The 19,074-nt window shown below is 36.9% G+C and overlaps 1 protein-coding gene across 1 annotated transcript in view; it reads right to left on the bottom strand.

Annotated features, from left to right (window-relative positions):
- The window catches only part of qsm (Zona pelucida superfamily protein qsm), a 29,038-nt gene extending 11,776 nt beyond the window's left edge, over positions 1-17,262 (bottom strand). The window contains exon 1 of the mRNA XM_066286557.1: positions 17,005-17,262. Coding sequence (XP_066142654.1) covers positions 17,005-17,065 — 61 coding nt within the window. The 5' untranslated portion in view covers positions 17,066-17,262. The remainder of the gene's footprint in view (positions 1-17,004) is intronic.
- Positions 17,263-19,074: the final 1,812 nt, after the last annotated feature.

The raw sequence follows: 19,074 nt of genomic DNA, 5'->3' as shown, positions 1-19,074 counted from the left end.
TGGGTTCTCCATTTTGTCAAAAAACTTGGTGGTCAGATTAAGACTTGACAGGATGATTACTGAACATCTTCTGGGGTTTTCTTAGTTAAAATTTCTAGTAGCGAGGATCAGATCCCCTTCGTATATCTCCGATAATAAATTAGTTCGTAAATTGGGATGCCTACCTGCGTGATTAAAGCAAAAACACGTTCGCTTTCTTGGGCTGGCTCGGTTGTGGAAAATAAGCTTTTAGTCTAATGCCGCCTTAAAGGTTAAATCTAAATTATGTTGAGGCAACAGACTGTAATAATTCCACGTACGTCTATTTGCTTTTCTGTTCACTTTGCTTTCGTAAAGGGAATTTGCTTTGGCATGAAAGCGGTTTTAATTACGAGGGCGCGCGGAGGATGTTCAGGACATAGGTATTGTTTCTGTTAGATACCTACTTCAACAGGGAAATGACAAAAAAAATCCCGAAAGGACCGTTGACGATAAATACTCGTGGCGTAAAATCAAAGGAAAACAGCGAGAGCGAGGCCCGAACAACATTACCGCTGAAATATCGTGTACTTATCTCATAATTATGTATTGCTTTGTCAGGCCAGTATAATTTTATAGATGAAGAATTATATTGTTTGCAAGCTTCATGTGATTTTCCCATGTTGTTCGGCCATAGAGACCTGGCGGATCTAATAAAGTATACGAACCTTTGTTGGTTTTGTTTGTGGCCACTGACTGATGGACGAATGTTTAACATGCATTTCACGTGCCGGGTAATCGGTAGATTTTTTTCTATTATTCATATCCGTCTTGGAATATCTGAATTTTTCGATTTTGTGGAAGAATCTGTGGAGTTTCAATTGCATTTACCTTCTTTGGGAGTGTGACCCCAGAATTATTAGGATTATTCAGTCATTTCGGTCAACGCGGCGTCGATCGCTTATAATTTTTTTATAAACTTAAAATGAGCCACCTGACGTCATTCAGAATCGAACTTTACAACGACATTTTTCTTGACAAAATGGTTCACGAACATCTTTTAGATATCTTCAATTTGTAAAAAATACTTCTCACATTAGACCCTTTTCTTTGAAAATTAATGACTTAACGAGTCGAAAGTACCGAGCAACAACGCCACGGCACTATTCCCTTTGCCTTGCCCGTTAAAAATAAGCATTGCAAAGTCAATTGCTTCCCATTGCGTTCCACGAAACAAATAATGATAAAAGCGCTTGAATACAAATTAATTTAAATCAGGGCCATAATTCGGGGCTTGAACAGGCGTTGTGCGCCCCAGAACGGCAATTTCCCGGAAAATAGACCTTAAAAAGTACATTCTTTTGCTTTGCTTTACACGTTCCACCTCTGGCATTATCTTCCGCTTTATAACCAGCTAGGACGTCATTGACCACCACCACCATCATACGGGCAGGCTCAAGACTAATTAGTATTCACCATGGGTTGAAGATCCCATCTGTGAATGGGCATGGACAATAAAATTTATGGACCATGGTGGTTCAGTTGAATGGGTGCTTAAATTTGTATTTTCCGCGTCTTGTGTAAGGAAGTTATTTATGCGATGGCGAAAAAGCTTTGGTTTGATGGTTGCCCCCATATCCGTGATATTTACCGTTTCTAAGCCCCTTAATACACCCTCATAATTCATTCTTAACGTCCTCCAAGGCTTCTGTAATGTGGAAAATCTGTTGAAAATTTTCGGCGTAATTCTGTTAATTCTGGGCAATTAACCAATACCGGCGAAGTTCCGGCAATAGCTTGAGGCTAGTTTGCGTTTATATCAAAAGTTTAATTGTTTCATATTACTTTCCTTCAAAACTCGAATCCCCACCCCGTTTTGTAAGTATGTGGAATTATTTTCGTGATCTGTTGTACAAAACTTTCAATGAATTTGCGTGGGTGGTTAATTATTTTGTTTGCTTGATGCTGATGACGATGATGATGATGGCCGAGGCTCTTGATTGAGAAGAAAGCGTACGTCTGGTGCACTTTTTTGACTTTTAATAATTAATCCATCAGTTGACCTCCGTGGTACACGGCAGGTATCCTTCTGTTTTTATTTGGTTGTGACTCTATTAGGCCATCATTATAATCGCAGTTTATATGGTAATGGTCCACTCACTTGATCAGTCATCCTTTCGAGTCCGTACACGTACACAACCTTACATAAGCAAGTTAAGTAATTTTTCCTCATTGGGTAATTATCATGAGAGTAAAACGGGAAAAAAAATTCTCACTGATCTGCAGGAAATTGTTAAAAAATTCTTCAAAAGATCTTTCCTTTATCGTCAGCATTCCCTTTGTTTCTCGCTCGCATATTGTTCGAAACAGAAAGTGCATTTTACGGCCGAGTACTTTCGTACGCGTTTTCGTACACGATACGCAGACGAAGAGCAATTAATTACTTGGGGCCTTATTGTTCCCTGAAATCCATTAAATTAGAATACAAGTGCAGCGTGATTACTGTACGCGTGCAAAAGAACTGGCAACTAATGATTTGAACGTCATTGTTTCGCCGCCAAAAGGATGAATGTGTAATTAAAAGGTCTACTCCAACGGAGAGCTAAACCGACTCTGGACTGCCAGAAACCGGTCAGGGCTCCGTGCACACACTTGTGGTGATCCGGAATCTGTTCTTTCTGTTGAAACAGGGCTTTTGTAATTAACAGAGCGACTTGAGCCTGGGAAAATGAAGATGACGTTGAACACTGTGGGCGAAAATGGTCGAAAGAGTAGGCCGTTCCAAAAGGTAGTAGTGTCTCTTAAGAATTCTAAATTAACTACAGGATAAATTGCGTCATATTATAGTTTAAAATATGAGAGAAAAAAAAATAAGTTGCCTTTTTCTTAAATGGACGTCCTGTATATCATTTTGTTTTCGGACTGTACAATTTTAAGAAAAAGTTGATCAATACATATTCTTATACCTACCTACCTTCTGTCGGTCTTTAAACATCAGTAGTTTAGAGGCAGGAGGTGGGAGTTAGATGGAGTAAAAGTCCATGTTATAATAAAAAATATTTGTGATATTACATTCTTATAGATATCTTTATTCTTCGCTGTTTGCGGCCAAAAATCCCAGTTCTTTACATGATCACCCTGTACCCTATCGTGTTTCTTGCAGATTATTCCAACCTGGTGCATAACCTCAACAAATTAATCCCTTGAAACGTACATTGCTTATGCTATTCCTCGATTCCGAGCACGTAAACAGCGTTGATCAACAATATGTGAGAAACTACTTGTACCGGCGTTAGAAATTGCTAATTTCTTTAATAAATAATCGTATCAGGTTATGGATTTTACATGTAAATCACTAATAACTCTCACATTTACCGGCTACCGAGGCTGAAACACTCGAAGTCCCCATTGTTCGCCGAATGAGCTTAATTATTGTTTATGAACTGTTATGTACAGATATTTCCTTATAAAAGGCGATTATAGGAAGCACTCGGAAAAAAGTCGATTAAACCGTCATTTTCAAGCGGTTTTGTTTTATACGAATTAACACGCAAGTGGGTAATATTTAATCGCTAGTTATAGAGATTGTATAATAGTTTCCTCCGCTTCACGCCTTATCAAACATACACCGCAAGTTTTATTGGGCCTCGCCTGAAATTTATAATTTTCAGCTGTTAAACTTTATTGCACGGAAACTGAATTTAACAGTTTTAATTTTTCTCCCGTGAGTTATACCAGACTTTATGGACCCCTTTCGGAATGGAAATTTTTAAGGCAATTTATGGGAAATAGTTTAGAAATGATAATGCCTATATTTTTGGCCACATTGGTACAGAAAGCCAGTGCCATCGAGTGACATCAATTCGGCTAAAAGGTGAATTCGGACACGTAATTTCACGAAGTGCTCCATGTTTACTCTTTTAGTCCGAATGTCGCCTAAAAAATTGCTGTTTTTCATTTCCAACAGAACGCCTTCTAATTGAGGCAATAATTCCTCTTAATGCAATGCTGGCTATGACATTTTTGCCCTCAAAAGCTTCACAAGACTCATTAGCATCATAACCCGGAATTAAAATTAAAATTGCCTGTGGGGAGTGAAATTCTAATTAGCGATATTCCGTCAAAAATGGCCGCTAATTGAAAGACAACACTCATTCTGCCTCTCCAGAATAAGGTTCAGGTATGGGAAAGACGAGGATAAATAATAAAGAAAATTGAATATGAATGGCTACGAAATTGAAAAACAACAGCATTCAACTCTCAGATGCACACTTGATGAACGGTGTGACAGCGTCTATTTGTATGACAAGTTGACACGACCCAAGAGGGTGTCTGTCTTTCTTTTTAATGGGGGATGAAAGAAGTTGGAAAACCCAATTGATGTGTGTTTGAATTTCAGCTAGTATTATTGCGTTACGGTTGTTTAAGATGTCAGAAGATTTTTAGTAGAAGCCGGTGCTAATTACCAGGCCAGATCAATACATAAGTAATCCAAGTTCTACAAGAAATTTCCAAAATGGCGGAGATGTCAATTGATTTTTTTCTATCTAATTATCGTTTCTGGTTCCAAACATGTTTCTCAAGACTTCTAATCGCAACATCGAATACAAAGAGCACAGACACAATTACTCGGCGAATTCCTGATGTGAAAAGGGAGGAATATCGGCTAAATTGTAGAGATGCCAAGAGGCAGGGATCGGCATCGCCAATCTAGCAGGAACGTCGATAAATGTGAGGAAATCTCGGGGTATAAGTTAATAAGCCGGTTAGATATGTAGTTATACATGCATAAGCTGGAGAGTTCATTAACATAACTTAAACGGCGATTTGCCACAGCTTTATGCCTCGGAATAAGTGGATTCTTTGAAGTGGTGCTCGGGATTGAGAAAAGTATCGTTATCTGCCTTTTTTCTTATGCCGCAAAGTTCGCAAAACGCAAGCGGCTAATAATTGGTTTTTGCAGAAAAAAGTTATTAATGCAAGTCGATTATTACCATCTGATGGATTTTTTCATGGTCCTTTTGCCTTTAGTTAACCTAAATTAACCTCATCTTAACGAATCCGAAGCCCCTCCTTATACATACATACATATTCAATTTATTTCCCCGCTTCCAGGTAACCCAAATAATAAATCCGCTAATTATTGGCCCGTTTCCACTAAATCATCATCAACGGGCATATTAAATAGCATCGCAGGTACGCATTAAAGTATCGCAATGTAACGGCACTAGCCGGTACTTACCATAAGAACATCCCAGCAGTATCATCGTTACTATTTATGATCTGCACATGGGCGGTTCGGCCGTTAGAAATTCGTTGCTCTTGCAGTTTCGAATCTCCGTAACGAGCATTGTTATTTGCATAATGTAACAAATGCACGCTAATGATTGCATTAATTGATAATTGAGCCGGCAACAGTGTGTAAATAGCAAATTTTGTAAATCAAATGGAAATAACAATAATCGTTAACGTCCCAGGGAATTGTTTTGTTCTATTAATTAACAAGTAGTTAAGTTTTCTTCAGGGCATTTTAGGTGGCTCTGCTTTTTGTTCGACAATAGTTTGACGCCTTCGAACTTCCGATGCTGAACGGGAAACTTGGCCGGCAGCTAACTTAATCTGTAGCTAACATCTGAAGATTAATAATTCCGTAATCCGGGACGTTTTTCCTGTTCGCTTCTGAAAGCTTATTAACTGAAAGGGGAAAGTTGGATACAACTCAGCTACACGGGATTTATTAAATTTTACATAAGCTAAATTACCTAAACGTCTTTAGAAGTCTCGAATCCGCCAAGGGCATACCTGCCATGAATTTTTAAGTGGCTTTCGCTGCTCAAATATGGATCATTCCCCGAAAGGTAACTTCAGGTAGGGATTATTGCTGAATTATTTAAAGTCGCGATGAAAAGTTACGTAATATTGCAACTATGACCAATTTGTCAGTGTCCGAGTTTAATCTTCGACAAGCCCAGCCAATCAGCTGGATTCTCTAAATGAGCTGTATACGGGCAAAAGCTAATCCTCCCAGTACTGCGGTTTGATATTCTGTATATAAAATGCATTGCCGGAAAAGGCACAAATATATAAATCCCGAACATGAAATCGTTTTTCATTTTTACTGCCTGCCATTTGGATTTAATAATTCATGAGAAAGCGGCATGATTTATTTGCGCAAAAAATTCGCGCAGGAAATATCGGAAGGGGGAGGGGGGGGGGTACACTTCTGTCCTTTGATAAGTTGCCTTTAATGTAAACGCCACTGAACCGCAGAAGTGATGTGGGAGAATTGTAAATTGGGCTTATTATAATGGAGCGGCACCAAATAAAATTTATAAAGATTTGCGATCGAAGAAGGGCCGCGGCATTTTTCAAAATTATTATGGACATTTTTTGCAATTTCAAGATGACAGGCGATAAAGTTGGGGACCAGGGAACCTCTAGAGGTCTTATCTGAATTGTTGATGTCCACCGATTGTGCCTGGTCATCCGGGATCGCCCGGCGGGAACTGGAATTCCGCAGTTAAACCCGCAGGGCTAAGATCCCCCCTCAATCAGGTATTGAGTAAAAATTTCGAGTCATATGAAAGCGTCATTTTCCTATTCTCACAAGGCTTTGAGATACTATGAGTATCTTTTTACTTTAGCTCATTAAACTTTAGGAATTTCTAGGCAGGAAACCCAACAAATCAAATGTGTGTTTTTTTAAGTAGTTTTGAGTCTCAATAAGAGCACTTCAGCTCTTAAAAATTTAACGCGTTTGTATTGAAGTAATACTCTTGAATTTCTACTCATTATTGATTACACTTACTTATAGGTATTTGGTTGAAACATTTTGGATAAATCCCGACAAAAAATTGACTAACAACAATCAGTTTTCGCTAATCAACTTTATATGGAACATCAAAAATAACTATGAAAATGAAGAACCAATAATCAATCTTTTCATTAGCAATCTATCTCGGAACAGTCCTTGAACGCAACAAAAGAAGAGAACGTACGTCCTTGAACTGCTCTCGAAGAGCGACATTTGCATGCTTTTAATTCACTTTCCAATATAATTACACGGTCGGTCTCCCACATAAACATAAAATAATAACCATAATAAAGGCGCAAATAATAAAAACCTGTCGGTTTTATAATTTAATCCTGCTTTTTTTTGCCGAGCGGCCCTATTGAAATCTCACCGCTCGGAGCGTTGTTTAGAAGTGTTTGCGCTTAATAGCTTTAAATTTCACCTAAAAGCCGCAATAAACCCTATTAAACTATTAAGTTTTTGTCGATTGAACCTCTTTGTTGTAGAGGATTTTAAATGAGTGGAATTATTAGGGAAAAAAGTTGCTGGAAATTAGTTAAGGAGCGGCAACAAAAGGACGATTAAAGGTAGTTAAAAGTTCGCGTTTTTTCTAGAATTTTTCAGTAATTACTTGCCGCGTTGCCAAATTCGCAGAATTGTAATGCGACGCAAAAAAGTGAGTGATATGAAACGAAAATTACTGTGCAACTCTGGGCATCATTTAATGAATTCTTGACGATATGGAGAGTATAGATCTCATTTAAGTTTTAAGAAACGTCTTGATCTAGTTGGTAGATTGGTTAGCTTCTCCGTGTGCATCGCATGAATCGTGCGAATGACGACGAACTGGTACTTTTTGAAGATTGAAAATGAGTTTTAGTAAATTATTATAAAGGTGCATGATTTATAGGCATGACACTAGTGTCTAATATTAAATTGAGCTACGCCTCAGTTTCTCATTTTACGACGTTGCCAAGCATTTAATTTTCCATAAGCCTCTTGTCGATTTTCCAATAAACGCGGTAATTTTCCGAAATTACGTTTCCGTCTGGTTTTCCATAAACCCGGAATTTATGCCCGTCGAAGACTGGTTTTCTTGACAATTTCGCCGATAACATTATAATTTACCGACTCGCGTTATACAATACTTTCACATGGTAAACACTGATATAGTATTCAAATCGCATTTCCTCTTTTCTCGGTTTCCTTATTCGCGCTGTGAAACAAAAGCTGAAAATAATTACTGCCCCTGGTTTACATAACTATCAGGAATAAATTTCCCTGCAAATATAGCGTGTAATACATATAATGAAAACAGGGACGGTAAACCAACAGCAATAAAACGAAATAAAATCGTTCATTGGGTTCAATTATTATTGGTTTCGTCCCTTTGCCAGCAATCATTAAACCACAGCCGCATTTGCTTTGAAATAAAATTAATAATATTGTTGTCTGAATTAATACATGTTATACAGGGTGTTCGTTTTATGTGCCCCACAATCTCAGTTATAGCGCACATCAAATGACTCCATAAGACACGGCCGTAAAAAAGTAAATTTGCACTTAATATCTAGGAAACGAAGTGATCGTTTTCAACTTATAAGTGAAAATTTTTAAAAATAATGGTCAGTTGTTATCGAATATTTAGTATCTGCAACACGATCGATTTGAACAAATGTATTTTTTAAGCCTTGAATTATCCAATTTTACCCTAATTTAACAGAGCTCTTGCGACAACCGAGATCCCAACGGTGGAGCTCGTAAAACCCGCACCCTGTATTACCCTAAAAAAACAGTATTTTTGAACACTATGCATATATTATGTACTATACACATAGAGAGCGCATACAATGATTAGTTAATAAACCGATAATGACAAATGGCACTATACATATGTCTTGTGCTCCTACATTATGTTATATATAGCATTTCAATATATTGAACATTATTTTAACGAATTGTTGCAAACAAATTATGTTTACAGAAGTTCCTAACAGATGGCGGCGTTTAAAATTTCAGTGCTATCTCTCTGCGCGCAATGGCCATCGACGTATCTATTCGCTACGAATTTAACGCTGAAAAAAAAAATTCGCCGCCATTCGAGACGTGATCGAAAATCCCCGGAGGTCAATTAAAATGCAAACTAATTACTCATGTGTAAACAAACACGTCAAATGGCAGAAAGGCCCTGCAATGGGAGTTTTCATCGTTACTGCGGCTCTGTCGCCCGTCACTTGCATTTGCATAACCGAATAGCGGCAAGTGCTCGCTGATTCACACACCATTCATTAGGTGACAGAACGAGATACGTTTTCATTATTTATTCAGGTTTAAGTGGCCGAGTTTGAAATTCTAATACGGTTAATTTGAACGAGACGATGCGATATTATATGATATATCAAGAGATGACTCTCATAAAACATTGTAGGGGAGAACGCTGCGAGACGAGAACAAACCAAAGAAAACAAGTAGCAAATCCTCTTCACGACTCGACTACCAGGTGTCATCAATGTGATCTTTCTGTCAATCGGTGGTGCCATCTATTAAGCAATATTTAATAAACTATATTAAATTTCAAAATCCATACGCCTAAGGGTAATTTTCACCTGAATCCCCTTAATAATAATGCCTCTCCGCGTGCTTATATTATATCAGGGAGAGAATGTAATCACATGAACGTCAATATGGGGATACAATTCCGCATGTTCCCACTAATGCCTAACTCGGTTAGAAATTTTCCTTTATGCTCCTCCAGCCGAGTGTAAATTCCTGCCATACAATTTCCAAGTCTAAATTTACAGGTAGGTATATTAGGGCGTTTCTAAGGGCTTGGAATGGGGTGATTTCGGCGGATTATATTCCAGGGATAATGCAGGAGTCGTAAAATTATGATGATGATCTCTAGGGGTTTCTATTAGACTGAGCCAATTTCGGATTTTCAGAGGTATCATGTTGCGACAAGGTGGGAACAGTGATTGGGGACACAGCAAGCCAAAGAGCTTCGTATAATTCAATATTCTACCCCACCTCCACGCCAAATAATACATACCTATATACATCAACCTAGAATTCAGTAATAATACGGTGCTTTCAGGTATGATTATATATAAAGTACTCCAGGGGAGTGTTTGATTTGATATTTTACGAGAAAATTTACCGAATTTCCGAATCTTAAAAAGCTCTCCTTTAAGTTTCCGGGGAAACTTCTTATAATAGTCAGCTGAAAAGACACATTTCCGGAATTTTTGATGGCTTAAAAGTGGTTTTAGAAAGATCTTCTAAATTGATCTTCAGGAGAAACGCTTTGTATATTTTTGTTGTGTAGCCGTTTGTAGGGGGTGCCCCAAATAAAGTAACTTCCGTCGTGGTAAGAACACCATCTGACCGGAAATTTCCAAATATCTTTTTAAGCGATTTTAAAAGTTCCACAAAATAGAAATTTAAATGAAGCCTCAGGATACGTTTGCAAGGCTACAGGACCTCAATTAGAGGATTCTCAAATTGCGCCCCAGACTCTTGATCCTTAAATGAAGCATCTGGACTGTGCGAAGCTAAGATTTTCTACAATTTACACATTTTTTAAAAACGATTTTGCTTTTCTTTACATTTAAAACGCCGGTTTTAAAGGTGTTAGAGATATTTCAGGAATCGGTGAAACAATTCTATTAAAAACCATTATCAGGTGTTTTGAAAATTGAAACAGCGAAGACCAAAATGTCATTGACCTTTTTCCAAATTCTTAAATTTACAACCTGTTTGGATAAAAGCGTCGGCACAACCGGTCGGTATCAAAGGGCAACGAAAAGTAGCCACAACAGAAAACTGTTTAATGAGAGTTCGCATTCGGACAGGTTTCAACCAAATGGCGGTATAAATGGGAAATTTGCTCCCATCCGAACAAATTTTCCCTAATGAGATTTTAAAGTTGGTGCCACAGGGGCTCTTCACGATATGTAATAAAGATATTCTCGTGTTTTACGCTCTTAAAAGCTCATCTGCCTTGTTTCAAGTAATGACTGATACGAGCACCCGGTACAGATGTTCCTTAAATGGCGAATCCCGCTAGTTGCTATGACTAATTGTTGCTTCGTGCGTTACCAGCGGTGTCAGTAGTGCACTACACAAGACACTTTTGGATGAAATGAGCCATCACCATTAAATGGCCCACTTTTGCAGTAAAAAGCGGAAGAAATTACTGTATTGCGTGGAACAATAATCTAAACCCGCCTGGAAACTTTGGGCCAGCTGGCTTCACGTCGAATTACATTTGTAAATGTTAAGGGGGCCTAAAGCTTGAACTATAAGTAAAGTTTCGCAATCAATATTCGATATCGTCTTGGTCTTAAAGACCCGTCTCCATAGCATTACCATGTGTTACCGGTAATATTGGTAGAGCCAAATTTATTGCCATCCGCTCTAATCGTTTGTCAATGCCGATAGTTCGGTTGATAATTGATGAATTCTACTTTGATTTTCTGCAAAACAAAAATATTTCATAATTAGGACAATTTTGTGAACCTGGATGTATCTGGTGTCCCCTCTAACTTTTTAATACATTGAAATAGGAAAACAAATTCTAATAAAAAGTACTTGAAATTCCATCTAGTTTTTCAAGGTAGCAATTTTATACACGATGCTTAGTAAAGGTGTGCCAATACAAAATTGCATTTTTTGAACAATTAAACATCCTTTTTCTAACATATTAAAATTCAATAGTTTATTGCGGTTATAACCAATATTTTCGATGGAAATAGTACATACTGGAGAAGAAAGATGCTAAATTTTGTCAATTCACTTAAAATATAATAAAAATGCTTCAGGAGGTATTTTTTATTTTTCTTATTTTCTAAACCCATTATTCACTTTTCAACCCAACAGGAGTCTAATTAATATTAGTAATTAAAATCAAACTAAATTGAATACAATGACAATAAGGCAGAATAAACTTATTCCTTTGTATTTGTTATTATTTTACAGGTATTGTCCAAAATTCCTTCCACCATGTTCAGGTTAAAACAAACAGAATCGATACCTTTTTTCCAAATTTTGTAGACATTTTGTCATCATATCATTTCGATTGATGTCATTTATTATATTTGCCACTCCTCTTTTCATTATAATAATAAGAATAATTATTATAAGATTTGAAGTATGACCTATAGACATATAACGTTGAATTCGTAATAAAATGCAAAATTTAATATGTAAAAAAATTAATATCCAGTTATTCAAGAAATCCACTATTGGGTTAGTATACGTTTATTAAACATTCTATTAAACGTTACTGACAATGTTGGAAAACTCTATGAACTTTCACACACTTTTTGTAAAAAAAAAATTTCTATTTCAATATATTAAAAAGTTAAAAGCGGAGTGGGCCTTTTTGCGCGGACACCCTGTATAACTTGGAAAATCTCACTTAGAAGCTCATTTAAAATAACCCCGAAATTCTTTCCTTCATTCATTCATTTATTTCTTTCATTCTTCAGTTCATTTCTTTCTACTAAACTCCCTATGTCATCTGATTTTTATTCTATAAATATCCCATAGAATTTCTACAAATTTACGATATACAAATCTATTGTACTTTGGGCGAAAACACCACCAAGGATCAATGCTGATATAAGTCTTTGAATTTGACATAAAAACCCCACATAATCTGATAAATGTAATAAAAATGCCGAAATCGGACTTAAACCTGAACATAAGGGCGCTTTCCACTCAGGTTAACTAATCAGAAAAGGCCCAAATCGATGGGGTTTAAGGCGGGACTGGCATCAGATTAATATATGAAGGTTAAGGCTTTCATAAATATGTCAACTTATGTATAAACCTCAAATCGACTAGTTCACCGAAATGTTTCTTTCCGTATAAATTAAAATATTAAAAGAAACGTTTGTAATTGAGCAAAAACTCAGCAAGAACGATTTTTTCCCATTTTTTTACAATTTTGTTTGGTTTACAATATGGTGACGTTTGCTGAGTGGAACAACACATGTTGCCAAATCGTCATTATTTTATTTCATATACCAGAATTATTGTAAGAATATCCTAATGTTATCTCATTTCGTAAAATTGATTTATTGTTATTATTATTTTTTTTTTTTTGAAAAATGTCAACAATTTGGTTTCACCATCTGGCATGCGTAGGACGTACGCACACTCCATCAAACCCCTGCCACAATAAATCATTAACTATGCATCGCATGACTTAGATAATGGGACTCAATCAAAGCCATCTACAAGAAATCACTTATATGAATGCATCTTAAATCTGCGTCACGTAGATGCCTAGTGTAATTATTAATAGCCTTTAAAGCTGTATCATCATTTTCCCAGCAGCTCACCGTCCCATATGGGAGTGCCCAATGAGGCAGACAGAAATAAAAGATTTGCTTCATGGTATTGCCTAGATTCCTCAGCTTGACCCGGCCCGCGTGGATAGAAAAACTGACCTAGTCTCCTCTCCACGTAGACAAATACTTCTACCACAGGAGGGTCAAATTAGCTTTCGAATAAACATAATTGTTATTGATAGGCGATTGGATATTGTGGTTGTTTTTTGTTTGGGTTAATTGGACTAGTACGAAGCTGTGGGAATTGGTTTTGCAAATGTGAATCAGGTAAAATAACTAGTCGCGTGGTTTTTCTCTTATACGGGATAAGACGCGTCTTCCTCCAGATAAATTTTCTAATTTCACGTTCAATTAAACCGAAGTTTATCCCGAATTTATCGCCCTATGAATTTCAATTAATTAAAAAGCGACTTTAAATTTAAATTCCACATAATCCCGTACGTGCAAGCCACGTAACTTCGTCACTTTGCCTCATACACCCGGACTTTAGACGTCATTCTAATTAATACACATGGCAAAACTGCGGAATAAGGTTATTAATATTACCATCAAACATAATAAAACGCTTCTATTAATACTTGTTAAAAAATCAATTATTATCGATTAGAAACTTCTACTATCTTGACATAGCGATTAACCATGATTCAATGCATGAGAATATCGTTTCAAATCGGCTTTAATTCTCAGCATAAGTAATTAGTTAGTTACTTTATTGCGTTTTAAATTTTCCAAAGTAGGACTAGTTTACCTTCAAAACTCACTTTGACCCAAACAGTAGTAAACGTTTTTAAATGACTTTACCAGCTCTTTTTAAAGTATGATTTCAGCGTCTGAGGCATCTTCACGATCGAATAATTGTGTATGTTTCTTGAAATTTAATTTATCGCTATACTGCCATACACCCTATCATGCCATCATCGTTTCTCGCAGGAAGTTGTCAATTATGACCAGTTTTCAAGTTTAAATGCTTTTAAGAGAAATTATTTTAATGATTAGACGTAATTAAATTATGTACACTAATGAGAAAAATGCTCTATTACAAGCAACTTAGGCAAACCCCTATGTAGATAACATTCGAGGAATTTGGGCGCGCCCCTGCATTTTCCTTGACATTTTACACAAATTGCGGACTTTTTATTCAAGAGACGAATGTTTGCGTTGGATTTTGTTTGAGCGCCGCAAATACACTCCAACGTGATTCAAGTAATAAGTGAGAGTTGCCACACCAACTTTATCCAAGCAACCTCCCTATTACGCTTTAAATAAATTTACAATTATTATACGAAAGTTTTTAAATTGCTCAGGACCAATGAGAGGAACGGCAACGTGGCGGCACTCTTCTGTTTTAGTAATAGCGTGGCGGCGAATTAGCTGACGCGAACTGTCAGACGACGAACAAAGTTGCCGTACTTCCATTTAAGTCCTCAATTTAACTAAATGTGGACGTTTCTGATGTCATTTGTATGCAAACATCTCTCTTCCTTTTCATTTCTTTCGATGTCCATTAGTAGTAAAATGAGACTATAAAAATATCATTCCTTGTCGGTCCGACGAGCACACAATCGCAAGAAGTTTACACACATATGCATATATACGAAACTTTTAACGGTACTTTATATTTGTCCGATCAATCAAATTGGAAAAAAACAACTAACTGGACCCGAATTCGTTTATAATGGGATGTGATTAAGATTTTTTCGAGTGCATGCATACGCCGGTTCTTGTATTGATGCCATTCTTATGTTTGACATGTTGAAAAAGAGGTTTCCCGATGAGTGGCTGATAGGTTTAATGTATCTTAATTGATTTCTTCATGTAATTTGGTGAGTGAATTGTGAAAGGTGTAATGCTGTCGTCTAATAATTAGAGACCAGTGACCCCGAATCGCGATGTTTTTTTATGTCAAACGACGATTATTCGTGCAATCGAGACTTACGAGTTTGAAGTTTACGACAAGCTCCTTGGGCTTTAAAAACAGTGGAATAGCATTATATAAATTAATTTTACAAGTGCTCTTTTCCATTTTCTAGGGATAAATTAACAATCTTTAAGCCATTCAACAGATTATCTATTATACAATGCAGTCTATAAACAATCTCTTTCGTTCTCTACTTTACAACTTTGAACCAGCGATTGAATTTAGACAGCTGCTCTGGTTTACAGTGAATTTATTGGTGTTTATTGAAAAATATCTATTTGAACGATCATCGTTCTGTCGATGTAACGGCATGCCAAAAGAAATAAGGTTACTTTTTCCCTTTTGCTAACTTTTCAATCATGTAAAAACCTGTTTTAAAGAAATTATAAATATCGATAAATAAAATTTAACGCCTAACTTAATTATTTTTTCCTAATTTTTACAAATAAAATGGCAGTTTCTGGCGAAAACTGATCACAAAACAGATTTCACTTCGTGGCTAGTTAGATAATGATATGGGTACGTCCATTTCATAGCTAAATTATCAACTGGGTCTAGCAACCACTAACGCAGGTCTGGAAATACTGAATACAGATTTAACGCTTCCAAATGTATATGTACCAATTTCTTGTAATTTGTTCTTCATCCAACCATATTGGAAAAATCAATGCTTCAAACTCGATAGAAAATGCTATTTTATGAGATTCATGTCATATTTCTTGACCTCGCTTCGCTCATCCGCAGAATCCTATTCGTTATGTCGGGCTCATAACAAAACAATACCTTCATGTTTTTCGACAATTTTAGGACAAAACGGCTACATTTTGGAGACTTTAGTGTCTCATTTCTGTTTTGTCTGCAAATTTGACAACAATTTCGGATCCCGTCTGTTGTCGGTAAATACAAAAATGTTTTTGTCTTGTCGCCATAAGAGAACTACGGCGTTCCAGTGGGGACTTGAAAACGAATTTAAAACATCGCCGCTTTCAAATCCATTTCCTCGCGTTTCCGTGACCAAACATCAAAATACCATAATTTATTGAAAATCCAGTACAATTATCTTCCTTTACGATTTCAAAATATGCAAAAATCGTCATTAAAAATGTAGTATAAGGAGAATAAGGCGGAACTCGGTTCACTTTTCCAATTTGAGGTTTGAGTAAAATCTGAGGAAACCTACGTTTAAAAAAGCGGTGTAATCTACATTAAAATTTATTTTTACTTTTTTAAATTGAAAAGACCCAGTATTGAAAAATTAAAACTTGTTATACATATCGACTTGAGAGCTCATTCCTTAAGAAGATATGAGTAAGACAGAGACAGAGATATGTGCAAAATAGTGTGCAAGGCAGAGATAGATAAATTGTGGTTACATGGTCATATCCTTATACGAGGCACCCTGTACTTTATACATTATGTATGTATGAAGGTATACAGGGTGCGTCAAAAAGAAGAGTCTTCTTTTGTAATGTCTCTCATCTCTGCTTAACTCTCATATGATTGGAGACTGGTGCCTAGGTCTAATTACCATAATTTACCATAAAACTTATCCCTGAATTTCCATTAACGTGTTTAAACAATTAGCCACCGTTTTCAATGGATGGAGAAGTTTAGTACCATTTAGAATTTACATAGTTCTCAATTACATATATTTACTTAATTTGTAACTCATAATAATTTGACTGAAGAACCTGCCATTTGACAACTTGATTGGCCAATTTGCGGCCAATTTACCTCCTATCCCATCAAGTGATCAATTTTAGCTACGGACTGGTGACCTCATCTCAAGTGAACAACCTGTTTAAAATTCTTCGAAATCTGCAGGACTTTGTTGTGTAAATTTCTTTCGCTTTTGAGATATTGTGAAAGTATAACGAACATCGATGAAACATATAATGAAACAATCAAGTGCTCAAAAGCGCTTTCATCTCTTTTTCCCATACAATCAGATGCCATCACCATCGACCTCCGGTACTCACCTTTTGCAACACATTTCGCCACCACAAGACAACACCACACAGCACCAATAAGAACCTTCATTTTCGTATGCAAACGTCGCGCACAAATGGCCCAGTTTCGCAGCCAGCCACCCTGATGAACAGATCGCAACAATCTCTAGACGTAAAAGTACCAACAATTTGAAAGTGAAATGTTGGCTACCGTACCGATTTCAGGCCAGTTCACTTCGCTCATACATTGGTTGCCATTGTGGTACCGACGCGGCCGAAATGGTACTACTGGTTGCAATGGTAATGGTACCGCGCTAAAGACACACAACACACACTCGTCGGAGTGGGTTTTGGTTTACCTTGATGGTCGCGGTGTAATGTCAGAGGTGTTAATTCGATGGTGGGACCGTTGGAAAAATGAGATTTGCTTTATGTGGTTGTTGTTTCCATTTTTTACTTGAGTGACGATTATTGTTGTTGGTTTTAGGCTGCCACATGCATATCTTAGGATGGACATTTTCTTTGTCGAGTTGAGTTGGGAAGATGACGACGACATATCATAATGCTTAAAATACGGGTAACAAATGACTAAGAATGCCCTAACAGGACCACTGTTGCAGAGTATGTCAAGAAAATCTGTTAACAAATCTCAGGGAGGTGGTTTTTCAAACAAAAAAATTATGCATGTGAAGATAAATCCGGAAACGTTTCGTTTAAGGTGTATAAAGCGTTCCAGCAGTGAGGGGGGGTGTGCGCGCTCAGCGCCCTCTCCCATGTTTCCAACATGTTTCGTATACTCGTTTTATAGCAACAAAATAGCATCTATGCTGTGCATCATTGTAACATAATGTTTACCATAATAAAGGTAATTAAAAGCACTAATCACTCCTTTATAAAAATAAAATTCCATAATACGAATACAGAGAGCGCATCCAACACGAATAGCATTTCTGTTAATTGGTTGGTTCGTTGCTCTTTTTTTTGCCCTATCACTCCATATTATGAGCATTATTCAATAAACGGCCTCATTACTCGGTCATTTCGTGATAAAAAATCATTAAACGAGGTAATTAGGCAGATAACTCGAATCAGATTTCGTAGTTTTTCATTCCCCGACTCAAACCTCGCATATGTTCTTTATCGGGTACCATCGCCCGAAAACAGTTACGTAAATGAGGTTCCCAGTTTGTCTATAATTAGCGACCGCAATATCTCGGGAACAATGAAAAATGGGTATCGGCGGGTAATTCGTTTCCTAATTAATTAGCGACACCATTCTAGAGAAGCGCGTAACAGTTAGTTTACTGAATATAACCTCTTCTGTTCGTTAGTATTATCAGGTGTCGGCCATGCGGGATTGTGAAGAAACTTCAGTTAATTGTAGAGAGGCCGAGGGGGCTTCAAGTTTCAAATTTAATCTTATCTTCTTTCCCTACATCCTTGGTTACAGCAGTACCAAGCTTGCAGAAAAGTTTGTAAAACAAGAGAATAAACAGGAACTGTGTTCTTTCATTGATGGCGTGACTATTTGAACTTTTGATTGAACCCCTTTGAAACTTACAGTAATTGGAACCCCTTCTGTGAATTGAAAATTGTCAGATATTTTTTTAACGGCCCAAAAGCTTATAGATGGTTGGGGAATTCGAATTTTCGGAACTAGGCTAAGTCGAACGCACCGAAGAATTTCTGGAAAAATATCTCTAAATATCGTATGTAAACGGTAAAATTTTCAATTTAATTGGTGAATAAAGTGTGGCGTGCCGAAACCTCATTAGATGACACTACAGATCACAGTCCTTACACGAAGACATCATTAAAAAAAAATTAATTACGGGAATTGGTATGCTGCGCCAATGAATTTCTAGGAAAATTCTCTTCTAAATTATGCCTGTAAATGGTAAACTTACTTTATCGTATATATAATACGATGCTCTTACTTTATTTGGGCAATAGCAATGGGAATATCGTATTATTTCGCATCGTATTTGCAAGTGAACTGATAACAGTGGCGGGGAAACAGCCGATTTGATGGTATTATAAAACCACGTAAGCCCTAGACGAAGGGAAAACGTTGAAATTTTCTAACTAGCAAAATGTGCC

This window comes from Euwallacea fornicatus, chromosome 10 (assembly GCF_040115645.1).
Source record: "Euwallacea fornicatus isolate EFF26 chromosome 10, ASM4011564v1, whole genome shotgun sequence".
Taxonomy (NCBI): domain Eukaryota; kingdom Metazoa; phylum Arthropoda; class Insecta; order Coleoptera; family Curculionidae; genus Euwallacea; species Euwallacea fornicatus.
This window is presented reverse-complemented; position numbering and strand designations above follow the sequence as displayed.